Source organism: Sardina pilchardus, chromosome 1 (genome assembly GCF_963854185.1).
Source record: "Sardina pilchardus chromosome 1, fSarPil1.1, whole genome shotgun sequence".
Lineage (NCBI taxonomy): Eukaryota > Metazoa > Chordata > Actinopteri > Clupeiformes > Clupeidae > Sardina > Sardina pilchardus.
Window position 1 is genome coordinate 49616134 of NC_084994.1, and position 24843 is coordinate 49640976.

Here is a 24843-nt window from a genome sequence, read left to right on the forward strand (position 1 = left end):
TTTCCGCATTGACATAATACAATATGTTGTAAATGTTAGCTCCACAATCAAAGTCCAAAGAGGGCAAGACAGCAGTTCTAATGTGAAATCATACATCTCCATATGATACCAATGTGCACACATTTAGGCTTCAGCACAAATTGTTTCCTTGAGAGAGGACAGGAAACCAGTGGTGCATATGATGGGCTACTGTGCCATTTGATGCAATTTTCTAGGCCGTGTCTATCTGTAATTGAAAAGGCAATCATCAGGCTTTACATTTCATAAGAGATGGGTCAAGATATGTCATGATTTAGGGGTGCCAAATCCATGTTGAGCTGTTGAATAATGGAATACCCTTCAAGCAAGTTATACCATAAACTTTATTGAAATGCAAATATACATTAAATGGACCAACAGTACATAAAATTGATTGGTCACAGTAAGCGGACTATAAATGTTTAAAATGGATTAATTGCAAGCATACATTTATACTTAACCCCTAGTGGCATCCATCACCCAAATATCTTTAACAGAAAGACAAAAACGCAGAAAAAAAATGAGCCCATTCAGAAATGGAGATTTTTTTTAAGGCGACACAAGACAGCAGTTCCCACTTTGTTCCCACAAAATGTGCCCGTTCAGGTGTGAACTGTTGATTTTGGTGAGACTTTGTAAACAACAATGTGTAATTTATTAAGTCTTCAGAAAACGTGTACAGTAAGATTCAGTTGCAACAAGCCTCCTCTAAGAACAAAACAGGTAGAAAGACAACTGTGGTAAGCTGTAGAAGTGGTAACACCCCAAGAGAACTAAGTGTGCACAGGAATGTAGGTACTTTAAAGGTATTCAAGTAAAGTAGAAAAAAAATACTGATTAAAAAAAAAAAAAACCAGAAACAGAGTTAAACGTGGACAAACTGCAGTTATTTGAATAAATCTCTTAAATGTTAATTTCACCAAAATCCTGAGTGCTTCTATGTTCCTTTTCTAAACATTGTGTATTGTTGCTCACTGGTCCTTACGCTGCTAGCAAGTACACCTTCAAGACATGGTTACATGTAAAAGCAGGTCACAGGGGGCGTTTTCATTTCAAGCACGTCACAATTAAGGCGGGAACGTGAGATTGGGTAAACGACACGGAAGGTGAGGTAAGCGCAATTCCAATCATCTGAGCGCCACGAGTGAGGGGGGCAGTGGTGGGGTCAGAGGTCACTCCGGTGTGGGCTCAGGGGTCTCACTCTTCACCTCCGCCTCGTCATCGCTGCCATCCGTGCCTGTGCGACCAACGAGTCTCCTCACATTCAGAGAGTAGTCCCCACGCCTGGAAGCAAACACAGTGGGTTTTAATGGGATATACCAGTAATCACGCTGTAATGTACAGTAACACCAGCATGATGGCTTTGTCAAGTGAAACCATACTGTAACTAGAAACTACCGTCAGGGCAAAATACATTTGATGTGGACAAAATACAATTTGAAGAAGTTACCATTTATCTTGTCAACTGATTCAGATAACACTACAGGTCACCCACTGAAGCTAGTGGTGGAATGGACACAGTGCAGTCATGTGCCATACCGAGTAGAATTAAAAGAGATACAGTAAACTTCAATGTGTTTTTTGAGCAATAAACTACATCATGTGACTGTAGCGTGATTAATCTACATTGGCCTTAGATGATTTTGTGATTCAAGTGTTGACTGCTTGGGGTTCCTCCACTTCACGATATACTGTCCATACACTCCGGTCTAGTAAACACCTCGCCCACTCTTTAGCCTTTGGGTGGAGGTGGAGCAGTGCTCAGAGCGGAGGGTATAGGTACCGGTACACTTTAATGACATACCGGAGTTTGCTCTTTAGAGAGCTGACTTCGCGGTTCATGAGGTCGGCCGACTCCGTGGCTTCGTCCAGTTCCCTTTGCAGCTTTCTGCGGAAGGCGTTGGCTCGCGTCGACTCCTCCTCGGCCTCCTCCAGCTGTCTCTTCAGCTGACGCATGCGGACGTTCAGCTTGTCAACCTAAAGGATGAAGGCAAAGAAGAGGCCCTCCATGAACTGCAGCATACGGCAGGCCTCTAGGAACAGTGATGGCAAAGTTTATGTTGCATTTATTCCCGCTCTATGCCATCCGGCTCACCTGATCTTTGTGCTGGTCTGTGCTGCGTCTCTCATCATCAATCTGTAAAATGGCCTCCTTCAGCCTCTTCTCTGTGCGCCGCACCAGTTTAGAGGCCTGCTGTCTTTCTCTGGGGTTGGGAGGAGAAGAAAGAAACCATTGACATACAATAGAAACAACATTATTACTTGATAAACTAATTGTGATACACAAATCATGCCCTCAACATCAGTTCACAGTGAGTTTCAAAAGTGTCACGCTATCGATCGTCTCTCCCTTTAATGCTTCACCTCAAAACCAATATCTCTTCAATATTAAACTGTGACCACACCTACACACACTCCCACACCTACACCAACACCCACCCCCCCCACACACTTTGTGTCACTTTGTGACTTTACCTAGTTTCAGTGTCAAGCTGCTCCTCAAGTGCCGCGATCTTGGCCTCCAGGGAGGTGATGGTGGCCTTGTATTTGGACCTGACCGTGTCCTCCATCTCCTGCAGTTTCAGCTTCAGCTCCTTGTTCTGGCGGTCCATCTGGGAGCGCTGGCCCTCCAGGACCTGGCAGGTGCTGCGCTCGGACGACAGCTCCGTGGTCATCTGGTCGGTCTGTGGAGGACGGGGGCCGTGAGTACACATCACAAGCAGGCTACATCTTCTAACTAGAAAACACTTCAACTTGCGTCAGTCAAAAACCATTCAATCTTCGGACCTGCAGCATGGCCTTCCTCAGTCGGTCGTTGACCAGATCAACGTTGAGGCTCTCCTCCTCCAGCTCCTCCTCAAGCTGGGCGATGCGGGCCTCCAACTTCCTCTTCTCATCATTCAGCTGAGAGCTGCAAACAGGAGAGGAGAATGTCAGCACACCACACACACACACACACACACACACACACACACACACACACAGAGAGAGAGAGAGAGACAGAGTATGAATCGTTGTCTCACTTCTTGCTGTTCTGGCTGGTGATCTCATCCTGCAGCTCATCCCGTTCGGACTGTATCTGTCTCTTTGCCCGTTCAGCTGAGGACAGATCCTAAAGAGAGGGGGGAATACACATGTCAAATCCTGAACACATCATACAATCAACAATGAGCACATGGATTCTGGTTATTCATACATTATTTCACTAACTAGTAGCTTTACTATGTATACACCATTCTTGGTTGCTTTTCAGATGAACACATTTGAATATGAGATGCAGGACTAACAGTAAATGCAGATGGTTGGGAGACTCCTTGAGTCCTTACAAACCTCTTGGAACTGGAAGTTCTCAGCCTCCATGCTTTTGATCTTCCGCTCATTCTCTTTGGCCTCGTTGAGGGCTTCGTCCCTGGACATCCGCATCTCCTCAAACTCCCGCATCTGGTCCTTCATCTGGGCCTGGGGGCAGAGGGCAGACAGGGGTGTTAAGTAGGCACCACACTGGCTAGTGAGCACTCATGCACTTGTAGCACGAGGCCCAGATGTTGAACGCTGAGCTTTGTGCTTTGTAGCGCTCCTTACCTGTAGCTTCCTGAGTTGTTTCAGGGCCTCGTCTCGAGCCCTGTTGGCCATGTCGATTTGGGCCTCCAGGTCGGACAGGTCGAGCTCCATCTTCTTGCGCGCGGCCATGGCCAGAGTGCGCTGCTTGCGCTCGTCCTCCAGCTCCACCTCCATCTCCCGCACCTGGAGGGGCGAGGGCAGAGCCATATAAAGAGAGAGTTGCGACAACCCGGGTACAGAAAATTCAGTTTGTGACGTGGTTCGTGTAACTTCAAGTAGTTCAAATAGTTCCCGGAAACGATTTTGACTGTTCGTTAGAATCATAAAATAACCGTCTTTTACTGTCTGTTAACGAGTGTTCGATCCTAACTTCCGGGAACTATTGTTGAGAAAATATGGAACATTAGCGTCAATGGAGTTGTCGCAACTCTCTCTTTATATGGCTCTGGGCAAGGGAAGGTGTTTAATGTTACGCAACATCAAGATGCACAAAAACGCAACACGGAACAGCTTTTGGACTGGTATCACATAAGGAATAAATCAATGCCTGCATTTCAATATTCAGTTGAGCTGCAATAGTAATAACTGAAATCACACACAAAGTCATTACTTCATCAATGCCACAAAACAGGATGTCTACTGTGGGTGCGGTTTGGCATATTGTAAACAAGTCTTAGAACTTCTGAAGGAAAAGTCATTTGGAATGATGGGGCCAAAATTGAACTTTGAGGTCCGAACACATCTGGGGAATAGTCAAAGCTGTTTAATGATTGCACTATTCTGTGATGCTTTCTAGCTTAATTTGAACCCATTCAAATAAAAATAATGTGTTCTGCTTGGTCACACATGTTTTCACAAGAAAAATTCAGGGTATGTGAATTTAATTGTATAAAAACAGTATTGCCACTGGTTGGAATTGCTTAAGTGTCTGTGTCTATGTGTGTGTTCTCTTTTACATTTCTGGTACTGGTAGTCAGACACAGACACAGACACACACACCTGTTTTATCAACTGTTTCCTCTTGTCCTCTCCCATCTCATCTCTACCCAGCAGGTCCCGGTCAAACTGGGCCTTCATGGCCTGCATGTTGACCTCCAGACGGAGCTTGGCGTCCTCGGTGAGCTGCAGCTCGTCCTCCAGCTCCTCCACCTGCGTCTTCATCTCCAGCAGCTGTTGCTCCATCGCTCTCTTGGCACGCTCCAGCTCATGGACCTTCACAGAGAAGAGAGGGGAAGAACAGTTGGGTGAGGCCCCTCCCATGCTACCATCCCTTACTCGTAAGGGACTGTCCTATTACAGAGTGCTATGGCGAATACTGAAACGTGAATAGATACGTGGCCTTACACTCTTGCCAGTTTCGTCCTTTGAGGACACCAAGTTCTCCATCTCCGATTTGAGCATCTTGTTGGCACGGTCGAGGTCGTCCCTCTGGTCGGTCATGGTCTCCAGCTCCCGGGTCAGAGTCAGAGCCCGAGTCTCCTTCTCGCGGGCCTCAGCCTCCGCTCGGTCGCGCTCCTCAGCGTACTTAGTGGAGATGGTCTTCTCCTCCGCCAGCATCTACACAGGAGTAAGGCATCTTCTACATTCTGTACATCTTCACAGGGATAAGGCATCTTCTACATGCTGTACATCTACACAGGAATAAGGCATCTTCTACATTCTGTACATCTACACAGGAGTAAGGCATCTTCTACATTCTGTACATCTACACAGGGATAAGGCATCTTCTACATTCTGTACATCTTCACAGGAATAAGGCATCTGAAACATTCTGTACATCTACACAGGAATAAGGCATCTTCTACATTCCGTACATCTACACAGGAATAAGGCATCTTCTACATTCCGTACATCTACACAGGCATCTGAAACATACCTGGTCAAACTTCCTCTGCTTCTTCTCCAGGTTGGAGACGATCTGGCGCAGGTGGTCCTGGTCCACCAGCATGTCGTCCAGCTCCTGCTGCACCCGGTTCTTGGTCTTCTCCAGCTTGTCGTAGGCCGAGTTCTTCTCATCCAGCTGCTGCATGATGTTCTCCATCTCGCGCTGCACGCGCTTCTTGCTCTCCTCCGCACCCTCCAGGGACAGAGCCTCCTGCTCCACCTTCTTCTTCACCTCCGCCAGCTACAGGGTGAACGGTGGAGTGGAGGGAGAAAACCAGGAGAAGTAGCAGAATTAGATTAGAGTGTGTTGGCAGGGGGGAAATGGGAAGGGAATTTGTAAAAGCTCTCAGGTGACCCTCTTCCTCCGGATGTGTGTGTGTGTGTGTGTGTGTGGTGGCTCCTGGACTCACCTGGGCCTGTGCGGTGTACAGCTGCTTCTCCACGTTCTTCTTGGCCTCCTCCTCTTCCTCGAGCATCTCCCGCAGGTTGTTCTGCTCGTCCTCCAGTTGCCTCAGCTTGGAGGACAGAGACAGTTTCTGCCGCGTCTCCTCTTCAAGGAGCTCCTGGAGTGTTACAAGAGGCCGAGAAACATTGTAGAATATTGGGGTTGTAGAGGACAAATGGAAGGAAACATTAACAGACAAATCAAGTGTATAAAACATGGTGTACTCAAAATTGAGCAAATTCAAGTACTGACAAGTACAGATTTTTATCAGTCAGACCAGACAGAATGGGTCTTAATGGGTTAAACTTGATCCATGTACTTGGACCAAGTTTGCAATAACGTTAATTCAGAAGTCGCCTCCAGTTGTATATGAATGTATGTAAATGGCCACGTGGAGTGTTTGTGGTTCATGCAGCACTGTACCTGCACATCCTGAAGCTGAGACTCCACAGCAGAACAGTCCTTGGAGGCTTTGATGGACTTGCTCTCCACGTCCGTCAGTGAGGTGTTCACATGCTCCAGCTCCGTCTAGGAAGATTTGGGGTGGGATCAGCGGCATAGAGAGAATGAGGATGGTGTATCAGCAGATGACATACTGCAAGTCACTGGTAGACCTTTGGATCTCTGAATGGACAGGTGTGTCTGCTCACCTGCATCTTGGCCACTTTGCTGGCCAGCTCCTGCCTCTGCCTCTCGCTCTCCGCGTGCTTAATCTGGAGCTCCTGCACCTGGGACTCCGCCTTCTTCCGGCGGTGCTCCGAGTCGTTCTTGCCTTCGGTCAGAGTCTTCAGCTCGATCTGCACCTCATTGTACTCACTCTCCAGAGCCTGCTTCATTTTCTCCATCGACACCTTGTTCTGTTGGAGTGAAGACAACAGCGAGTCATATCTACTGTATAGTGATGCCCAGCATATTGATCAATTCATTAAATTATTTGTTTAATGAATGAAATCAGTTAGGATAAAAAAAACAAAAAAAACACATATGAAGCGTCTACTTATGTGCGAGTGGAGTAGACCTTATGTCAAACTAAGTGCTGATTGTATTAGCCCTGCCGGTGTTAACTGGCTAACGAGTCATAGTGTACGCAGTGGTTGAGGTTTGCCAGCCAGTGCTCACCCGTTTAGCCTGTTCCAGCTGCTCGTTGATCTCCTCGAAGGCCTGGTTGTGCTTCTGGCGCACTTCAGCCAGCATATTCTCATGGGACTTGGCCTCATCGTCCAGAGTCCTCTTGAGCTCGGTCACCTCAGACTCTCGCTTAGCTCTGAAATGTAGATAGAAATAAATGGTAGTGGTGCAAAGAATCACTGGCACGTTCTAGAACGCTGATGACGTGTGTATTCAGAATATACATCAGCCATTTTAAAGTTGATCAATTTGTATAAATATTCAACACAGCTTATCAACGATCATAAGTTACAATGTTTCTGACTAATAAGATCACTCGGTTGTGGATCAGTGTACAACATCAGGTGAGGTTACCTGAGCTCCTGCTGGGCAACAGTGGTGTCCAGCGTGTCCTCCAGCTCGGTCTTGAGGGCCTCCAGCTCCTCGGCCAGGTCGCGCCGGTGTTTCTCGGCCTTCCCACGCGCCCCCTTCTCCAGCTCCAGGTCCTCCTGCAGCTCAGACAGCTGAGCCTCCAGCTCCCGGATCTTCTTCTGGGCCGTGTTCTTCAGGGCAGCCTCCTCCTCAATCCTGGAGAGAGCAAAAGTCAGATGAAAATGGATGTGGCGCACTAATATCTCTAGCAGCATCCTCAAATAAATAACCCAATCAACACAATTCAGCATCCTATTTCAAAATCAAGTATTATAGTTTATAGATGGAAAAAAATAATTATTTCAAGAGCTTTACATGTGGAAAACGAAGGTTATGCATATAACGGTTCTATGAGTTTCGGATGACCGCCAGAGCTGAAAGCACCACCTCTGGCGGTCAGGACAAACGAAATAGAACTGGTAGCCTTGTCAGTGTGGGTGTGGGGGGGGGACTGGTGTCAATAACCCACCTGGCTAAAGCGGCCAGAAGCTCCTCCTCCTTCTTGGCTAGCTGGGCGCGGAGTTCGGCGATCTGGGCGTGCAGCTCAGCGAGCTGGTCGGAGAGCTCGTTGGAGTCGCCCTCCAGCTTGCGCCGGTTCTTCTCCAGCTCCTGACGCTGCTTCTCCTCCCTGCGCAGGCGGTCTAGTAGACAGCGTGGAAAACACAGGACAGCAGTTAGGCACGTTAGTCCAGGATCTCCAAAAGCCCTGCAAAGACTCACAACAACTTGTGCACAGCAGGCCACCATCTTCACAAATCTTCTGTTTGCTCACCTTCCAAGTCCGTGAGCATGGCCTCGTGTTTGTTCTTGAGTTTCTGCAGACTCTTGGACTTCTCTTCCTCTTCAGCCAGGATGGCAGTGAACTCCGAGATCCTCTCCTCCATCTGCTTCTTCTCCTGCAAATGACAACCCAAAGTGCACACACAGGGTTTAGGCATTTGACAATTTCAATCAAGCAAACAAGATTAATGGTAGAAAGACCTAATTTGACCTAAAAACGGTTCCAGTTTCCAAAGCTTGCCCATCTCTTTTCATGTATCAAATAGCATTCAATCACGATTCCATTCCACAGCCTCGACATTTTTGACCAACCTTGTTGAGCTTGTTGTTTTGATCGTCCAGCACCATGACATCCTCTTCGATCTTCTTCATCTTGGCGTCCATGGTGACCTTCTCCAGCTGCAGCTTCTGCCTGGCGCCCTCCTCCTCATCCAGCTGCTGCTCCAGCTCCTACAGACCGACGACAGGAAGGGGAGTGAGACAGGAAGGGGAGTGAGACAGGAAGGGGAGTGAGACAGGAAGGGGAGTGAGACAGGAAGGGGAGTGAGACAGGCGGACATCACCGGCACCTCCAGAACTCTTCGGGCACACCAATGCTCCCGTCTCCAGAAACACTCATTCTCGTCAAAATGGCCATCTAATGAGAGTCTTTAGCAATAATCTGGGGAATTCTGATGTAGATGTATCAGGGGATGAATAATTTAGACAGCCTTGACCCTCTCTTTTCAGAGAGTAATGCACTTGGTGTTAAATGCTGGGCAATGGCTTATAATTCATGTCTAAATGCAAAAAGTCATGAAGTGTCATACTGTGGGCATATGGCATTAACCTTATATTTCCGTTTACCAAAACAAAGCAAAATGTACAAAAATATCATTCAGCCATTCACACATCAAGCTCACTGTGACACGTCAGACCCACTGACCGAGATGTTCTGCTGCATCTTCTTCTTCTCCGTTTGCATCTGGCCGACGCGCTCCTCCTCCTCCTCCACACGAGACTCGAGGTCATGGAGGATTCCTTCCAGCTCCTGCTGCCTGGCCGTCAGGCGGCCCCGCACCTCCTCGGCCTCGGCACACAGCTCCATCTCGGCCTGCAGCTGCTCCTGCAGAGCCAGCTTCTCCACCATCAGCTGCAGGGAGAGAGAGCACCAGGGCATGATGGGTTAGAGCACGCCACGTTACAAGTTACAATATCATCTATAGATATATATAAAAAAATGATGAGCCAGTTTCTCCATACAGGGAAGCGTAAGCCTACACCAAAAGAAAACAGGAAGTCTCGGACTAGGTCCAATCCATGTGTGGGACAGTGGTTGATCAGATGACACAAGCCTCATCCATATTTAAAAATCTTAATTGGTTGTGACAGAGTGACAGGGTGATGTAGTGGACAGTGGTGCTCGGAGGGCTGTACCTGGTCCTGCTTGCTCTCAAAGTCCTTGAGCTGCTGCTCAGCCTGCAGCTGCATCTCCTTCACCTTGACCAGCTCCTCGTCTTTGGCAACCATCTCCTCCTCCTGCCTGGTGACCTGCAGCAGGGGCTTCACCTGCAAGGTGACCAGGGAACCAACAGTGTCAAGTCACACATCTCACCATCTGACACTTCCCCACGGAGAGGGGGAGCTTTAAAGGACAAGGTTTAAAACAAAGAAATGTTGACTGGACGTCACCTTGGTGAAGAGTCTCCACCACTGCCAGTTCTTGAGTTTGAGGTAGGCGGCACAGTTCCTCTGGATCACCCTCATAGCAGTCAGCTGCTGCTGCCTCTTAGCAAAAGACCTGATGGAGGAGTGTTCAGGTCATGCTTTAATAAAAATACATTTTTAAACTTGCGCAATGAATTTCTAACCAGCATCACGCAGTTCCTGCTTACTTGCGTGCAACATAGCCCCTGCACCAGGCCTGGAAGCTGATGATGACATCGGTGATCTTCAGGTCCCGCTCCTCCTCCAGGTGGGCCAGGACTCCAGCGCGGAAGAACACTTTGCTCTGACCGATCCTGAAGAGGTTGGGGTCCAGCTCCAGGGCTTTGACCTGACGGACAAGAATGGAGACACCAGAAGATGTAAACAAGGCAGTAAGTAGGTCAGTGAATACTGGTAAGAATTAGAAAAATAAAATAATAATAATAATAATAATTAAAAAAAAAACACTGCACTCACCATGAGGACACAAGCTTGTTTGCCATCCATAAACCCTTTGGGAATTGCACTGGGAGTGAGGATCTCATACCTGAAAGTGAAGAGTTCAAAATACTGAAGGTCATCATCCCGAAAATGCTTCCGTCTCACCTTGCTAACGGAGAGTGCTCAATCTGTGAAAGAGCGGTGTGATGGTGCAAGAGGAACAGTAGTGAGGGGACTAAAACCTTACCTCTGTCTGAACTCCTGGAAGACGATGCGATTGGGGAAACCCTGTCTGCAGATACGGATGCCCTCCAAGACACCGTTGCACCTCAACTGATCCAAGACTAGCCCGGGCTCCAGTTTACCAGCCTGAGTGAAAAAAGTTAACATCAGGATTATCAGCACTTTAAATAAAATCACCCAGTCGTTTTCAGACTTTGCCATTTTACTGAGATTCACACCTTCTTCTCGTGGTTGGGGATGATACAGCGGACGAAGTTGGGGTTGGTGTTCCTTAGAGTGGTCATCAGGTTGCCAAGCTGCTCCTTATAAAGCTGGCCAACAGTACGGAACATTCCCTTACGTGTCTTGAAGACCCCAGGCATCGAGTCCATTCCAGCCACTTTATCCAATCCAACAATACGATCCACTGCAACACAGGAGATAAAAAAAAAAAAAAAAGAGATCAGTCCCCCCACTTAGTAACCTTCAATCATGGCAGACCCTTCATTCATTTATCTATTTGATTTGAAAACCTAGTTAACTACAAGCACAGTGTGTGCTTTGATTCCAACGCCTGAACTTCCACACTCACCATCTTTCCACAGTTCAGACACAAACTTGTCAGAGGACTGGTTGAGCAGAGACACCACATTGTCATTCAGAGGATCCATGTTCTTCATCAGCCACTCGTTTGCTTTATAGTCCACCTGAACAACAAAGGAACAGGATTAAACACTTGGTCTTGGAGGACCCCTAAACACTTTCTTGTATGGATCATCACCTTTTTTTATATTTGTACATTCTCTAACTATTCAAATTGAAAATTAAGACTGGAAATACTTGAAATTCACCCAACATCTAAGGTGAATTCAAAGGGGAGTCGCTAGGGTGGATTAACTTTCAATTTGCATAAGGTACACAGTCAGTGATTCAGGGTTTATACAAATGAGTTTATTTGCAAACACTCATTTGATAAAATTTTAATTTTACCTGCCAGTACGACCCTGAATCCCATAACTGTTCACAATTCTTCCTTTGACCCATTTTTATTTCACACAACACAGTTGATGGCAACACCACTGCACTTAAAATACACAAATGAGCTCAATGGAAACCCATTCAGTAGTGGCACTTGATGGTTGACGCTCTCTCCGTGGAAACGTCATTATTATTATTATGCAAGCGATCACATATTTTCCTCTAAGGTTGTAATTATAGGTCTGTGTAGGTCACTAATGCAACGGCCGAATTGCTTCTGTGGCACAATAACATTTGTATGTGACATGCTAGTCTTCGGTACCTTTCCAGCATAGTGGGTGACACAGAAGTCCGCATCATCCTTCAGCTTCTTGGGCTTGTGGAACTTGGGGTGGTCGCCCAACTCCTGGCACACCTTGTCCACAAAGGTCTTGTCGGTGGCTTTGGGGAACCAGCACTCCTCATCCAGCAGGGCCAAGATACCTGGAGGACCGGACTGGAGAGGGAGACATCGCATGAGCAATTGTACAGTACACAGAACGCTCAGACAAGGCTGAGCACTTATCACAAATCAGAAGAAGGAGGAAGCAAGTACATGAACAGAGAGAAGGAAGCGTTTATGCAGAAGGAGAATGGGTTTGGTTGATCAGCGTCAACGCTGTGGTGACGTACAGGCCTCTCGATGAGGTCAATGCAGGGCTGCAGGTCCAGGCCGAAGTCGATGAAGCTCCACTCGATGCCCTCCCTCTGGTACTCCTCCTGCTCCAGGATGAACATGGTGTGGTTGAACAGCTGCTGCAGCTTCTCGTTGGTGAAGTTAATGCAGAGCTGCTCGAAGGAGTTGAGCTGTAAAAGAGGACGAGATAGGGCATTTTAGATACGTCTAAATAGTGTTGTCACGATACCAAAATTATGACTTTGATTCGATACCTGCCATAAATACCTCGATAGTCGATACTGAACCGATACCACGGTGAAATTCTAAAATATCTGGAAAAAAGATCAATAATGGTCTGGTTCGGTTTCACTTTAACCAGCTTGTTCCTGTCCGGGGTTTTTGTTGAGCAAATTACACTAATAATAATAATAATTATTATTCCCCAGAGCTAGTATGAGCATAATCTCTTGTTTGTTAACATATTTGCCGGCCACTTTTCTTTAAAATTTCCTCTAAAGGGAGTGGACAAGTTAGCTTACTTTAATATTTCATGAGTTTGATTGTCTGACTTGCAGAGACCATTCTTTATAATAGTTAAATCCAGACAATATGCTCAGTAGGACGCAAACCTCCACCAGGTGAAGAGAAATGTGAGTTTAATTTAATAGTCTACACTAGTGAGGTCAATTCTGGGCTCATCATAAAGTCACCGCACGTTCATTATTTTTTAGTCAGTAGTTTTTTATTGTTTGTTACCAATTACACGTGTTGTGTTGTTACAAATTACACGTATTAAAATTATAAGCATGTTAGCCTACTACTATGCTATTCAGTGGGCCATCTGATGACGCCTACATGAGGTCTAGCCTACTGAGTTAATGGTATGTCGTTCATGGCTAATAAATTAACGTTTGAACTCAATTCTGGCTATGGGCTCTACTAAGAGAATTTCAGGTAGCCTATCTTATATCTAAGAAATAATAAAAAAGGCAGACTACATGCCATGATAAATATTACCAGAACTGATTGAATGTTAAAGATCGTTTGCAAGTTATGCTAAAGTTACAATTATCAGCGTGAACATTGAGTCATCTTGCAAACAGAAACAAGCAAACCCCGATGGAAACATATACCTCCGTCAAGGAGGTTTCTATGCTTACTGTCGCTATACCTCGTCAAAATTCAGTGTTGAAAAAATAGTTTTCCAATTAGCCTACAGGATATGCCACACTCGTTTCACTAGTTTGTGGGTACGATTGGGGCTGAACATGGTGTTTTCAATCACTCTCGCTGACCTCTCGGTCTTTGAATTCTTTGTTAAGGTCGGGATGTCTGTCCGCAAGGTGCTGTGCGAAGTTGGACGTTGCCTGCATGCTTTTGTTTACATCTCTTGTGTCTGTGGGCTTGCCTTCGCTGTCGACACATGCGAAATAGCTCCAGACTTCAGTTCACCCGTCTATTTGATCAGCAAGCCGAAGACGGTCGGCAGGCGCTCCTGAACCTGTAGCCATCTCTCCCTCTCTCACTCACTCACTCACAGCCTGCTGCGTGCACACACTGTGGCTGCGTGTACTGTGAGAGGGGAAAGTTAGCCACGCCCACTAGCCTATGCAGCTCCTTGCACAGACACGGAAAGTTATTTTTTAATAAAATATCGATTCTAAAAACGTCGGAAATCGTATCGTTTTTTGCGTTAAGGCATCGTGATACCTTTCTAGTATCGGTATATCGTGCAACACTACGTCTAAAATGAACTTCCACAAAATAAAAGTCGACCAATAACCACCACAATCAAAATGAAACAGGGAACAGGGAACCAGACACTTTGTTGGCAACACATGGTTATCACCAGCAACCATGAAGATCAAAACATAAAGCCTCGTGCTTTCCGTACCTCAAAGATCTCAAAGCCGGCGATGTCCAGGATGCCGATGAAGGAGGCGCCCTGGCGCTTGGTCTTGTCCAGGGCCTTGTTGATGCGCATGACCAGCCAGCGGAACATGCGCTCGTAGGTGGCCTTGGCCAGGGCCTCGATGGCGAACTCGGCCTGCTCCTGCGTCTGGGCCTTCTGCACGTAGTCGCGGCCCACCTTGATGCGGGGCGACAGGATGGCACGGCTGAAGTCCGTTACGTTGATGCCAAAGAGGTGGCAAACCTTCTGTGCAGCTAAAGGAAACATAGAGGCATTTAAGAGAAGTATTAAAAGGGGGAATACACCTTGCACATTGAATTGTTTTAGCCAGATGCAGTTTAAATTTGAACTCATTTATTTAATTTAAGGTAAATTACCAGTGTCATCAGGCATGGAAGCCTGGTCAGAGTGGCGCTCCTTTTTGAAGGTCATATTACCCAGCTGTAGGACAGCAGACACGACCTTCATCAGACCTTGGGGAGGGAGGCATACCAGTTCAACGTTACAACAGGCCACACACACACACACACACGATTGGATGTACAGTATTACAGTACATGCTACTGATCAGTCATGTGTGTAGGCTCCAGCTCACCAGTCTGCTCGTCCTCTGGAATGCTCATGATCTTGAAGGCCTCGACGGTCTCCATGTACATGTCCCTGTCCTGCTGGCCTTGGATGGTCACGTTGCCGTTGGACAAGAAGCGATACTTGCTGTGGTCCTCTAGACACAACTCGGCTATAAAAGAAAAATGACTCCAACATAAGGACACAAATCCAACAGTGCACCTTTTTACAAATATCAAAATGATTCAATCAATCACCATCATGACTGTACTACAGTGCGTGGGGGCTCCACAAAGACTTACTGCGCTGTTTGTCCCCTGCGCCGGCCAGCAGGTAGTAGAAGATATGGAAGGCCCTCTCCTCTCTGGCTTGTCTAATGGCACGAGATTTCTCAAGAAGATCTAGTCAGGATCACTAGTTAAGGAGAGACAAAACTTGTGATATTCACTAATAAAGCTATAACTACTGTAAAATAGTTTTAGTATTGCAGTTTCACTGCTGCTCAAACACTAAAAATGCTGGCCCAGGAAGACAGAAGTATGCGCTCAAAGGATACAAGTTTCAATATTGGCCCCAACAATATAGCCATTCACATCAAAGTTGATCCTGATGAACTTCCCCTGTGAAACGGAAAAATATTCAAGTGAGAATTTGATTTTGATAGCCTTCTTTTAGAAATTCATTAAAATACAGGAAATAATCGTACAAATCTGGAGGAATTGTCGTTCTTGACCGTCTTGGCGTTACCAAAGGCCTCCAGGATGGGGTTGGCCTGCAGCAGCTGCTTCTCCAGCTCCCCCTATTTAGAGAACAGTGAGGGTTGGCAAACATCAAGCATGGATACTAGCCAGGGTGAACCCAGAGGAACCGGTTAGCAAATTAGTTAGTTGAATTAGCAACCGGTTAGCAAATTACAATTACTCTGCAGATCTGTCTGGAGACAGTCCCATTGAAGCAGATTTCCAAATCACCAAACACCCAGGAACCAATCACAAGCACTTACAGTATGCAGCATTGAGCAGGCTTGATAACAGACAGAGAAGTACAGTTAGCAGTATGCAGCATTGAGCAGGCTTGATAACAGACAGAGAAGTACAGTTAGCAGTCCTGTTAAACTCAACCAATGGCTGTGCTGGTGACCTCAGTATTACGGTATACAATATGTGTTTTCTTTGGAACAGAGTTAAACAACTGCATGTAAAACCTTTGTTTACAAGAAAGATGTGTTTGCTATACTCCCAAAAAGACTAGGTAAGCATTTACCATTCTAAGATTTAATTTCATTGCTGGTTACGTCCCTTGGAAATCAGAAGTGAATGAAGGGTCTCCAGACCCATTCTCAATCTTAATTGAGAATTGAGAGGCAGTCTGGTTTTAAATGAATACTATTATACTGTAGGACACAGAGTGTGTCAAATTGTGATTGACAAGACAGGCTGCGCTCTCTAACTGTACCACCAGAATCTAGCAAAGCGTTGAGTGTCAGTCTTCCTCTCAAGAACAGGAAATGGGTTAGGAGAAGAAACCTGCCTCGGCTTGCAAAGTATGTTCATTACACAGATGAAGCTTGCTGGTTTAAAGGTCACAGTTGTCAAGGAGATTTGAGTGATAACAGGAAAAGATAAGGAGGGGAATAACGCACAGCAGTCATAGGGAACTTGTGCCACGCCTGGCAATACTTTTGTTAGTGGTGAGGTTAAGGACTGTTTCAGTTTAAGCTTTAGCTGCAAGATAGAAGCAAAGCACAAGCACATATCCCATCCCCTTCTCCAGGCAGTTACCCAAAAAGGGAGTACAGCAGAGAAACCATACAGAGGTTCCTCAACTCTGTACAAAAGGACAATTATAAGGAAATCACAGACACAAAAGAGCTTGACAAAAAGATAATAGGATGACACCATTTTAGATGGTGCAAGCTGGAAACCACTTTTTTTCACTTGTGAATACCGATTTCAGTGCATAAACTGAACAGGTAAATGAGCCATAAATAATTAGAAATATAGGACATGAAGGCAGTGAGTGGGGACGAGCAAGAAGCCAGAGTCTAGACAAACTTGTGCTTGTGACAGCACAGAGAGCACAGAACCTGCTGCAATGATCAGGGCAAGCAGTAGAGGGGTTAGCAGAAGTTAGCAAGGCGCTTGGTTTTAAGGAAGTGCCCAAAGTGAGGAACCTGGGCGGAGGAAGGCAACTCACATGAGACAGGACCGCACTGCTCTGCAAGGGAGACAGAAACAGAGAAACAACGTCAACCACTAGGTAGTGATGTAACTGAACTTGATGGGTGAGTCATCTTCCCCCCACTAGGCAACACGGCTCTCATTGTGCTCTCCGACAAGGGCACGGTAGAACATGTCCTCCTGCTGGACAGAGGCTTACACTGAATGGGGTAGGGAAAGCTTTATTTATTTACATACATCTGCTTCTTTAAAGGGCATGTACTAAGGCACCCACAAGCACACACACCCTCTCTCTCTCTCACACACACACACACACACACACACGCGCAGTCATGGTCAGAGTGGGAGAACAGGCCTAGGCTTGAAAGGAATGCCTGCAGCACCCCTTGTAAAAAAAACACAAGACTGAATAGAGGAAGTAACGATCTGTGGCAAGTCCACAAGGGGGAGGACCGTGGGTGAAGACCCAGGAATAACAGAGGCCACGATGGGCTCAGGTAGAGCAGCTTGTAGACATTCATGGAGACGCTCAAGTGAAAGGGATAAACAACACGCTTTAAAAGGGAAATTATTCTAGAAAGTTCCCTGGACTGACCGGGTCTTTCTTGATCTTGAATGACGAGGCAACATGAGCCAGATACTGTATGACCTTCTTCGTGTTCTCCGTCTTTCCAGCACCTGACTCGCCCCTGATAGAGACAACAGAGAACAGAGACAACAGACATGAGGGGAAACTCAAACCCACAACCTCATCTGCCGCTCTGCATTTCCCACATACTATCACGACATGACAGCCACGCTGCACCAGAACTGTACTGCCTGTGAAGTGACATCCCTTTCCTGTGTGACTATTTTTACAAGTGTGAAAAAGCTGTGGGTATAGATACAGCACTTGGACTACTGTAACTCCCAGCAGTTGTTTATTGGCCAGACTGTCCTTGAACATATAACATGTACTGTGGCTACACTTCAGAAACTCACAAGACACTTCTCCCACCCCCGTATTCAAAATGGACTCCTAGCCAATCACAGATCATTTTGTTCAGGTTGCCTTGAACTTACGTGCACAGGATGGACTGGTCCTCACGATCTGAGGGGGAAAAAAAGGACAGTCAAGGTTAACAATCAGTATAATAAGGCTAAAACATGGGTTGTTCATCTAAAAGAGTAAAAGGTCCGCACACTTGCTCTCACTTAGTTTACTTTATCTAAGTTACGTTTCGAGCCGCATGGCTCTTCTTCAGACTTAAAAGAGGAGAGACGGGATGTGCACACTGTTTGCAACTAAATACTTGTTCATCTAAAAAGCCCTTACAGTAAGTCTCAGTTAATTTTACAAGGTATAATATAAATGAATGAGACAGAAACAATGAGGAAAAAATAGGTAGAGTAAAATAAAGAATGAAACTGTGTTTATCTTACTTAAATAAACCTTTCATGAGATAGAGGGTTGATATATAGGCCTTACCATATTTAGCCTTATTATGATTTCATTACTGAAGTTGTCAATCATGACTCTGAATGACGCTCTGTGATGACTCATTTAGCACCAGCTCAAGTTCAAATAACTGTGTGGCTCCATTTGTAAGGAAGTGTGTAGGTGGAGCACATTAACCTTTTATGGCCATTCCATTCCCCTTACTTCACATACTTCACACTCTTGTAAAGTAAATGGAATCCAACTATGTGATAGATAGAGATAGATCGATAGATAGATACTTTGTTGATCCCCAAGGGGAAATTCAAGGTCCCAGCAGCTTAAGGTCCCAGCAGCATGTGTGACAAGTACGAGAGGCTCCACTACTGTTTTTGTGTGTGTGTGTGTGTGTGTGTGTGTGTGTGTGTGTGTGTGTGTGTACACACTCACCCTGCATCATGCTCCTGTAGGCTGTGTCTGTGATGGCATAGATGTGTGGTGGCATCTCATGCCTCTTCTTGCCCTTGTACATGTCCACAATCTCCTCGGAGTAGATGGGGTAGTTCTTGTACGGGTTGATCACCACACAGAAGAGCCCTGAGTATGTCTGAGGACAGAGACCACCATGAGCCCTTCATGAACAACTTCACTCTTGTTAGAGCAATGGGATTCTGGTCATTCTCAAAAACCAACTAGCTCTAAAGTATTCTGGATAATGTATCATCAACAGATGTGTGTGTAGTCATTAATTTTTTGTTTGCTTGTTTTTGTTACATACAAAACCAAAAGGACATTATGGCATTTCAGTCTCAAGACTGAGAACACAGCCCTGAGCAGCATTACACTATTTGCAGAAGTGTCGACTACAGCATTAAGATGACAGGAAATCCAAATTTAAGAAATAGCTGCAATGTTGGTGACTGGTTGAGCCATGTGCATGCATGCTTGGTGTTGAGCTGTCCAGCTCGCGCATGATACTCACATAGATGAGGCCGGAGTAGTATCTCTCCTTCAGGTTGTGCAGCACGGACGCCTCATTGAGGCAGGTGAGCTCAGCCATGTCCTCCACCTTGTTGAATTTAGGCGGGTTCATCTTCTGGATGTCATCCTTGTTCACCTTGATCTTCTTGCCCGAGTCTGCCAGCTCCACGACACACTCGTCTCCCTTCTCCTCCTTGATGGAGCCCGCCTCGAAGCCCGACCTGTCCGATGGCACCCATACCAGCTTCTTGGTGGCCCAGTCGGCCTGCTCCAGGGGGTTGTTGATCGAGTTGCGGTCGACGTAAAGAAACTTCTCTGCACTTGACATGGTTGCTATAAGCAGTGGAGAGAGACTGTCGTTAGAGGACTCTTCTAGATCGTGGCCCTTTGCACCCACGTTACCCATAGCGTTACCCAGCATGAGTCTCTGGCCACTTTTATAGGAAACCTGGCCCTGGGGCGCCACTACGTCTGAGGTTTGAGCCTGACACCTGTCAGCCATTACTCATTCTCCTTGACTGGCTACACCTGGTTTAACCTTCAATTACCTCAATAGAGGCTATATGGGCAGCCTTTAGGAGTGACTGGTTAAAGCTAAAGCATTTCAAGCAAGTGTCACTCAAGTCACATCAACTAAACTCTTGTCATATCATTAGTATACGGACTACTATATAAAACAACTCAATTTAAATATATGAACAAACAAAACAAAGCTGGAATCAAATCTTCTCCCGAGAAGATAGTTAGCCGTTAGAAGAGCATTAACCGGAGTCAAATTGTTTATGCACATCTGGCCAAAAATAGACATTTCTCGTCAGTCATGTTTGCACCAATTGTGTGCTTAAGAGTAGCAAACCCAACCTTTTGGAAAAGGGCGCTGGTGTTAAAGTCTTTAAAGCCAGTTTGGCTTCAGGTGATCTAGTCAGAGTGCCACACCTCTGCGTGAGCACATGATATCTCCAGCTCACTCCAGCATCAGGTCACCTGGACCCCCAGGGGCCCTCAGACAAACCCAACACAGAATCTTCTTCCTCTCCTTCTCTCCACTCCTAGTTATTCCCGCTTTCTCTCCACTCCTCTGGTTATTCCCACTTTCTCTCCACTCCACTGGTTATTCCCACTTTCTCTCCACTCCACTGGTTATTCCCACTTTCTCTCCACTCCACTGGTTATTCCCACTTTCTCTCCACTCCACTGGTTATTCCCACTTTCTCTCCACTCCACTGGTTATCTCCTACATCAAGGAGTGCATACCAGTTTGGGCCAGTAATTATTCAAGGAATTCCACACATGCCTAATCATCACTCCAGGTCGAGGCTATCCTTTCACCTCTGCCCCTTTTCAGTCTCTCTCAGAAACGTCAATTCTTGGCAATGTTAAATCTTGATGCTGTTAATGATTTTCTTACTTTGTTTGTAGTGTGATACTATTTCAGATTGCATAATACCAGTTGTGTTGATTATTTGTTTTGTTGATTTGTACTGTCTGACTGGATGATAAGGTCATTTCTGATGAACCTACACAAATGAAATATTGAATTGACCATGATTTATTGAAAATTGAAATATCTATAGTAGCTTTCTATTTTTCTGGTCTAGTCAAAGTAAGTCTAAGTCAGAGTAATCTTCGATGAGTTGCTTGGCCACAGCAGTCTGGGCCGGGGGAAGACAGCGGAGTCACCCACTCCTTTGAAGTGGAGCAGAAAACACAACTGGAGGCAGGAATGCAGGAGCAAGTTTGGACAAAGCGGGAAATTTCATTATGCGCCACACCCTAAGCTCAGAAGCCAGCACTACCCAAACAGCCTCTTTATCCAATCCCCTTTAGACAGCCTGCACTGTTAAAAATGCTAACGCCTGCATAGACAAACTGCTCTAATTGCAAAGGCTAATCGTTAATGAAGGCTAAGAATGTTTGCTTTTTTGTTTATTGTTTTTTTAATAAAATAATTGACGTAAATCACCATAATGAAAAAGGCAACTGAGCTATATTTTTAAGCCAACAGTTTTGCATGTTGTCAACAGCCTAGCATAGGGGACAGAAACCCCACGGTTTTAAACCAGGTGTGTGGGCATACAGTACAAGTCCAAATAGACCACAAGAGTAGGCCTACATGCACTTATGAACTGGCTTTAACATCAATGAGTTTCCAACTGCAGCTTTTCAGATGAAAGTGGCAGCGTGTGTTTGGTGAGAGTACTGTACTGTATGTGAGTGAGAAATAGAAGAGCTCCAATCTCTTCTCTCAGTTGGAGGGGCATGACTCACTCACTCATCCCTCCCTCATCCTTATCTGAGGCAGATTACTCCAGGCTGCCTATCTACTCACCCATAATGACTCAGACTAAGCTAATCAATCTCAGATAGCTGTGAAGGATCTCACGCGCTCCATCCATATTGCTTCAACAATCTTAAGCCTGAGAGTGAATGATCGGCTCACCCTTAATGGCTGGTGCTACTGAACAAACACACACCAACTTTGGCTCACCGTTGACACGCACGCAGCTGCTTCTCCGCTCCTCAAAGGCAGAGGCCTCATTACACACATCCCCGATTACTCCCTAGCCCTACTTTTGCCCCAAACCCCACCCTTAATGCTTCTGTTCTAGTGCTAACCACTGGTCATCCAACCCAATCCTGTGTAGTAGGCTATCCAACCCCGCCAGGCCTTAATAGACGATACTGACCTTCTTATGGCTAACGAGAGGAACACAGAAATGCTGATCACCAGCCAGTGGAGTTCTTCAGTCCAGTATAAAGGGTCCCACTGGAGGGGGAAAAGGGATCCGTCCCGGTGCTAACTATTGTGGTGCAGCTGTGTAGTGCTCCTGGTGAATGCTAGCAGCAGGACAAGTGAGAGTGCACCAGAGAGGGATAAAGGGATTACAGGCAGGGGGGGTCATCAGCTCCTGTCTCTTAAGTTTATTAAGGACTCAGACACGGGCCTTGTGAACAAGTGAGGACAAACCAAGGGGAGGAGACTAACAAATACAGAAGCCACCAAAACACTCGGCCATGGGGATAGGATCGAACAGAAAGAGAGAGACAGAATGACAAAGGGTGCTCCCATTGTCTGATTCTCATGATAACTCATTAGGTAAGTGCGTCGGTGGAACAAACGTGTTTCTGAGCACCTCATATTAGGGCCTTATTGGGTAACATGCTGCATCCTGTTCAGCCACTGCGCTGCTTCTGTTTGACTACTTAGTGAGGAAGTTTCAGGAAGTCAGACCACAACGAGCAACTGACTGACAGCTCTGCTCTGATTATGGCAGGCAGCACGGAGCTGAGCTGCACATGACAAAACACTGCAGCAAACTGATGTGCCAACAACCAGATCACTGGGAGAGGATGTTACTTCATAAGACTAAGCTATTGCTGAATACATGCAAATTCCTCTTTGGTGTGAGCACATCTTATCTTGCCTACTTCTGCTCACCAACAACTGCACCAATACAGAAAGTCAAACTAAACTAGCATATGGATGAACTTATTTCAGTACAGTGACCAACAATGATCCAACCCATCCCACTGTACTTTTAAGCTTGTTGTGCAAAGAGTTGTCTACATGTATAAGCACACGAGATTCACACCAAACCTAGCAGCTTATTTGGAGGCCAGCATAATACATACCTTATCAGGTGGACAAGTTAAAACAGTGCTGTAGGATTAAGCACGTCTGAGGTAATAAAACCCAAGTGATGGGGGACACTCTTATACAACATCTATGCACAGCAGAGCAGCTCTGGGTAGAAACAGCCAAGTCACACGTTCACCACACTCCTCCTTATCTCTCCCCCACTCTGTTGGTCCATCCGTCCGTCCGTCCATCCCTGGTCCCTGGCACCTTCTCATCTATTCTCTCCTGCTCCTGGCTGTCATTCAATCCCTGCTCTAAACCCAGCTGCCAACTGAACAAGCAAGAGCTGACCCCTAGCGCAGTGCAGGATCAGGGTCTTAATGTTCAGGATCAGGGTCTTAATGTTCGCACATGCTCCAGAGATAGACTCACTGTACACACCCGGCACTACACACCCGGCACAACAACATTGCCCTGCTCTACTTCTGCACCTCAACACCACTGGAGTGACAACAACAAATCCCAATGGCAGCCAACAGGCTAGCTGCTCAAGTTTAAACTAAAAAAAAAGCAGCGTGTAGGGTTCTTGTATGCACAATGATGTGACTTCCTTTGTGGAGACTAGAGAACTGAAAAGTTGGCGTGTGAGTGAGAGGGTGCATGAGTCAGTGAATGACTTGCACCTACCCTGCAGTTACACATTTCTCTACTCAGAGTGTGTACATGAACACACATCAAACCTCATCAACGTCAAGCAACCTGAAAATATTTTGGGTCCTCATTTATTATTAGAGTTCACTATCGAGGCACGCAAAATACAGGTAAGAACAAAATGGTTGAGTGCGTCCCCATCATGCCTTTCGCTTAAAGCAGGTGCATCCGCATGAAGTTGCATTTCAAATGGCTTGATTGGCCAACATCATGATAGGACTTGATAAGGAATGCAATGGCAGTCGTGGTGGCGTCACGCTAAGAACCAAAGAAACCAGTGGAGGCTTAAGTTAGGAAACACAGCACTAAAGTGGATACATTGAAGTTACCTCGTCCAGGCAGGCTACAGACATACTAGTCTTTAGTTTAGAAACTTTGAGAATCTTCGGTAGGCCTGCGCGGTCTAGGATCTTCCATTTTGATCTCGTTGCTAACTCAAGGTAGTTTTCCTTACTATCTCAACAACTTAAATTAACATTTAGCAGAGCTAATTACATGGATGCTCAGTTCCACTCTATTTTATTGAAACCTTTCAAACATATGATATATTTCTTGACACTGGCCGACTCCCTTAGGGAGTAGCATTTTACCTCCACGATTAGGCTACAGCCTAGCCAAAAGTCGCGGTATACTGCACAGGTTGCTGGCGGACTTGAATGAATGCCAACAGGTATAACTTGACCACTCACCTGTTAGGTAGCAGGCGTTCGAAGGGTGTCCGTGTTGCAAGAAGACAGCTCCCTTAATGCTGCATGTAACTTCCTTGTTAAGTTACCGCGTGTTTCGGTCCGCTTCCTTCTATAGTAATGTTTGCTTGTCTTCCTCTTTTCACCCTTTCCTTTCTGTTCGTCGTTCACTGTCATGTAGCTCAGCTGGACGGGCGTGGTTAGCTACTGAGGATGTGCGCTGTGATACGCCCACTTATCAGTCACTGTGTTTTGCGCGACGTTTCAATCAGACTCCAAGCACACCTTTTCTCAAAACTTGCAAGCTAAATTTCTTACCGGTCCCTCCTCTATTTGCACAAATGATTTCTTTCAGGTATTCTTCACCATTCCTCAAAACCAGCTATCACTCTGGCTTCGGTGATAGTTATAAATGAAACATAGCCTATTAAAATATGGTCACAAAATTGGCCTAGGCCTACACGTAGGCCTACTTCTAAAATCACACATGACACTGTCGTGCTTGTTTTATTTTATTTGTTGTTATTCAGTCTGACGAGAAAGCCTCCAGAGTGGGGAGGCAAAGAGAACAGACATTCGTAGGAATGTGGTTAAGGC

At 46.0% G+C, this 24843-nt stretch overlaps 1 protein-coding gene across 1 annotated transcript; it reads right to left on the reverse strand.

The window, feature by feature from the left end:
• Positions 1–344: 344 nt before the first annotated feature.
• Positions 345–24409, reverse strand: myh9a (myosin, heavy chain 9a, non-muscle). Its single transcript, XM_062548055.1, has 41 exons — positions 24250–24409; positions 19271–19602; positions 18739–18895; positions 17934–17961; positions 17467–17560; positions 16888–16908; positions 15398–15490; positions 15248–15311; positions 14994–15092; positions 14720–14863; positions 14502–14597; positions 14107–14378; positions 12227–12400; positions 11877–12050; positions 11169–11283; positions 10816–11003; positions 10602–10723; positions 10391–10460; positions 10102–10262; positions 9899–10007; positions 9644–9775; positions 9153–9359; positions 8540–8677; positions 8220–8343; positions 7917–8088; positions 7391–7603; positions 7028–7172; positions 6559–6765; positions 6332–6436; positions 5874–6026; positions 5456–5704; positions 4924–5136; positions 4579–4791; positions 3601–3762; positions 3349–3477; positions 3042–3130; positions 2806–2929; positions 2494–2702; positions 2114–2222; positions 1823–1995; positions 345–1302 (listed from the first exon to the last, which is right to left on the reverse strand). Exons 2-41 carry the CDS (start codon positions 19595–19597, stop codon positions 1191–1193), a joined length of 5886 nt encoding a protein of 1961 aa, XP_062404039.1. The 5' UTR covers positions 19598–19602; positions 24250–24409; the 3' UTR covers positions 345–1190.
• Between the last annotated feature and the right edge of the window lie 434 nt (positions 24410–24843).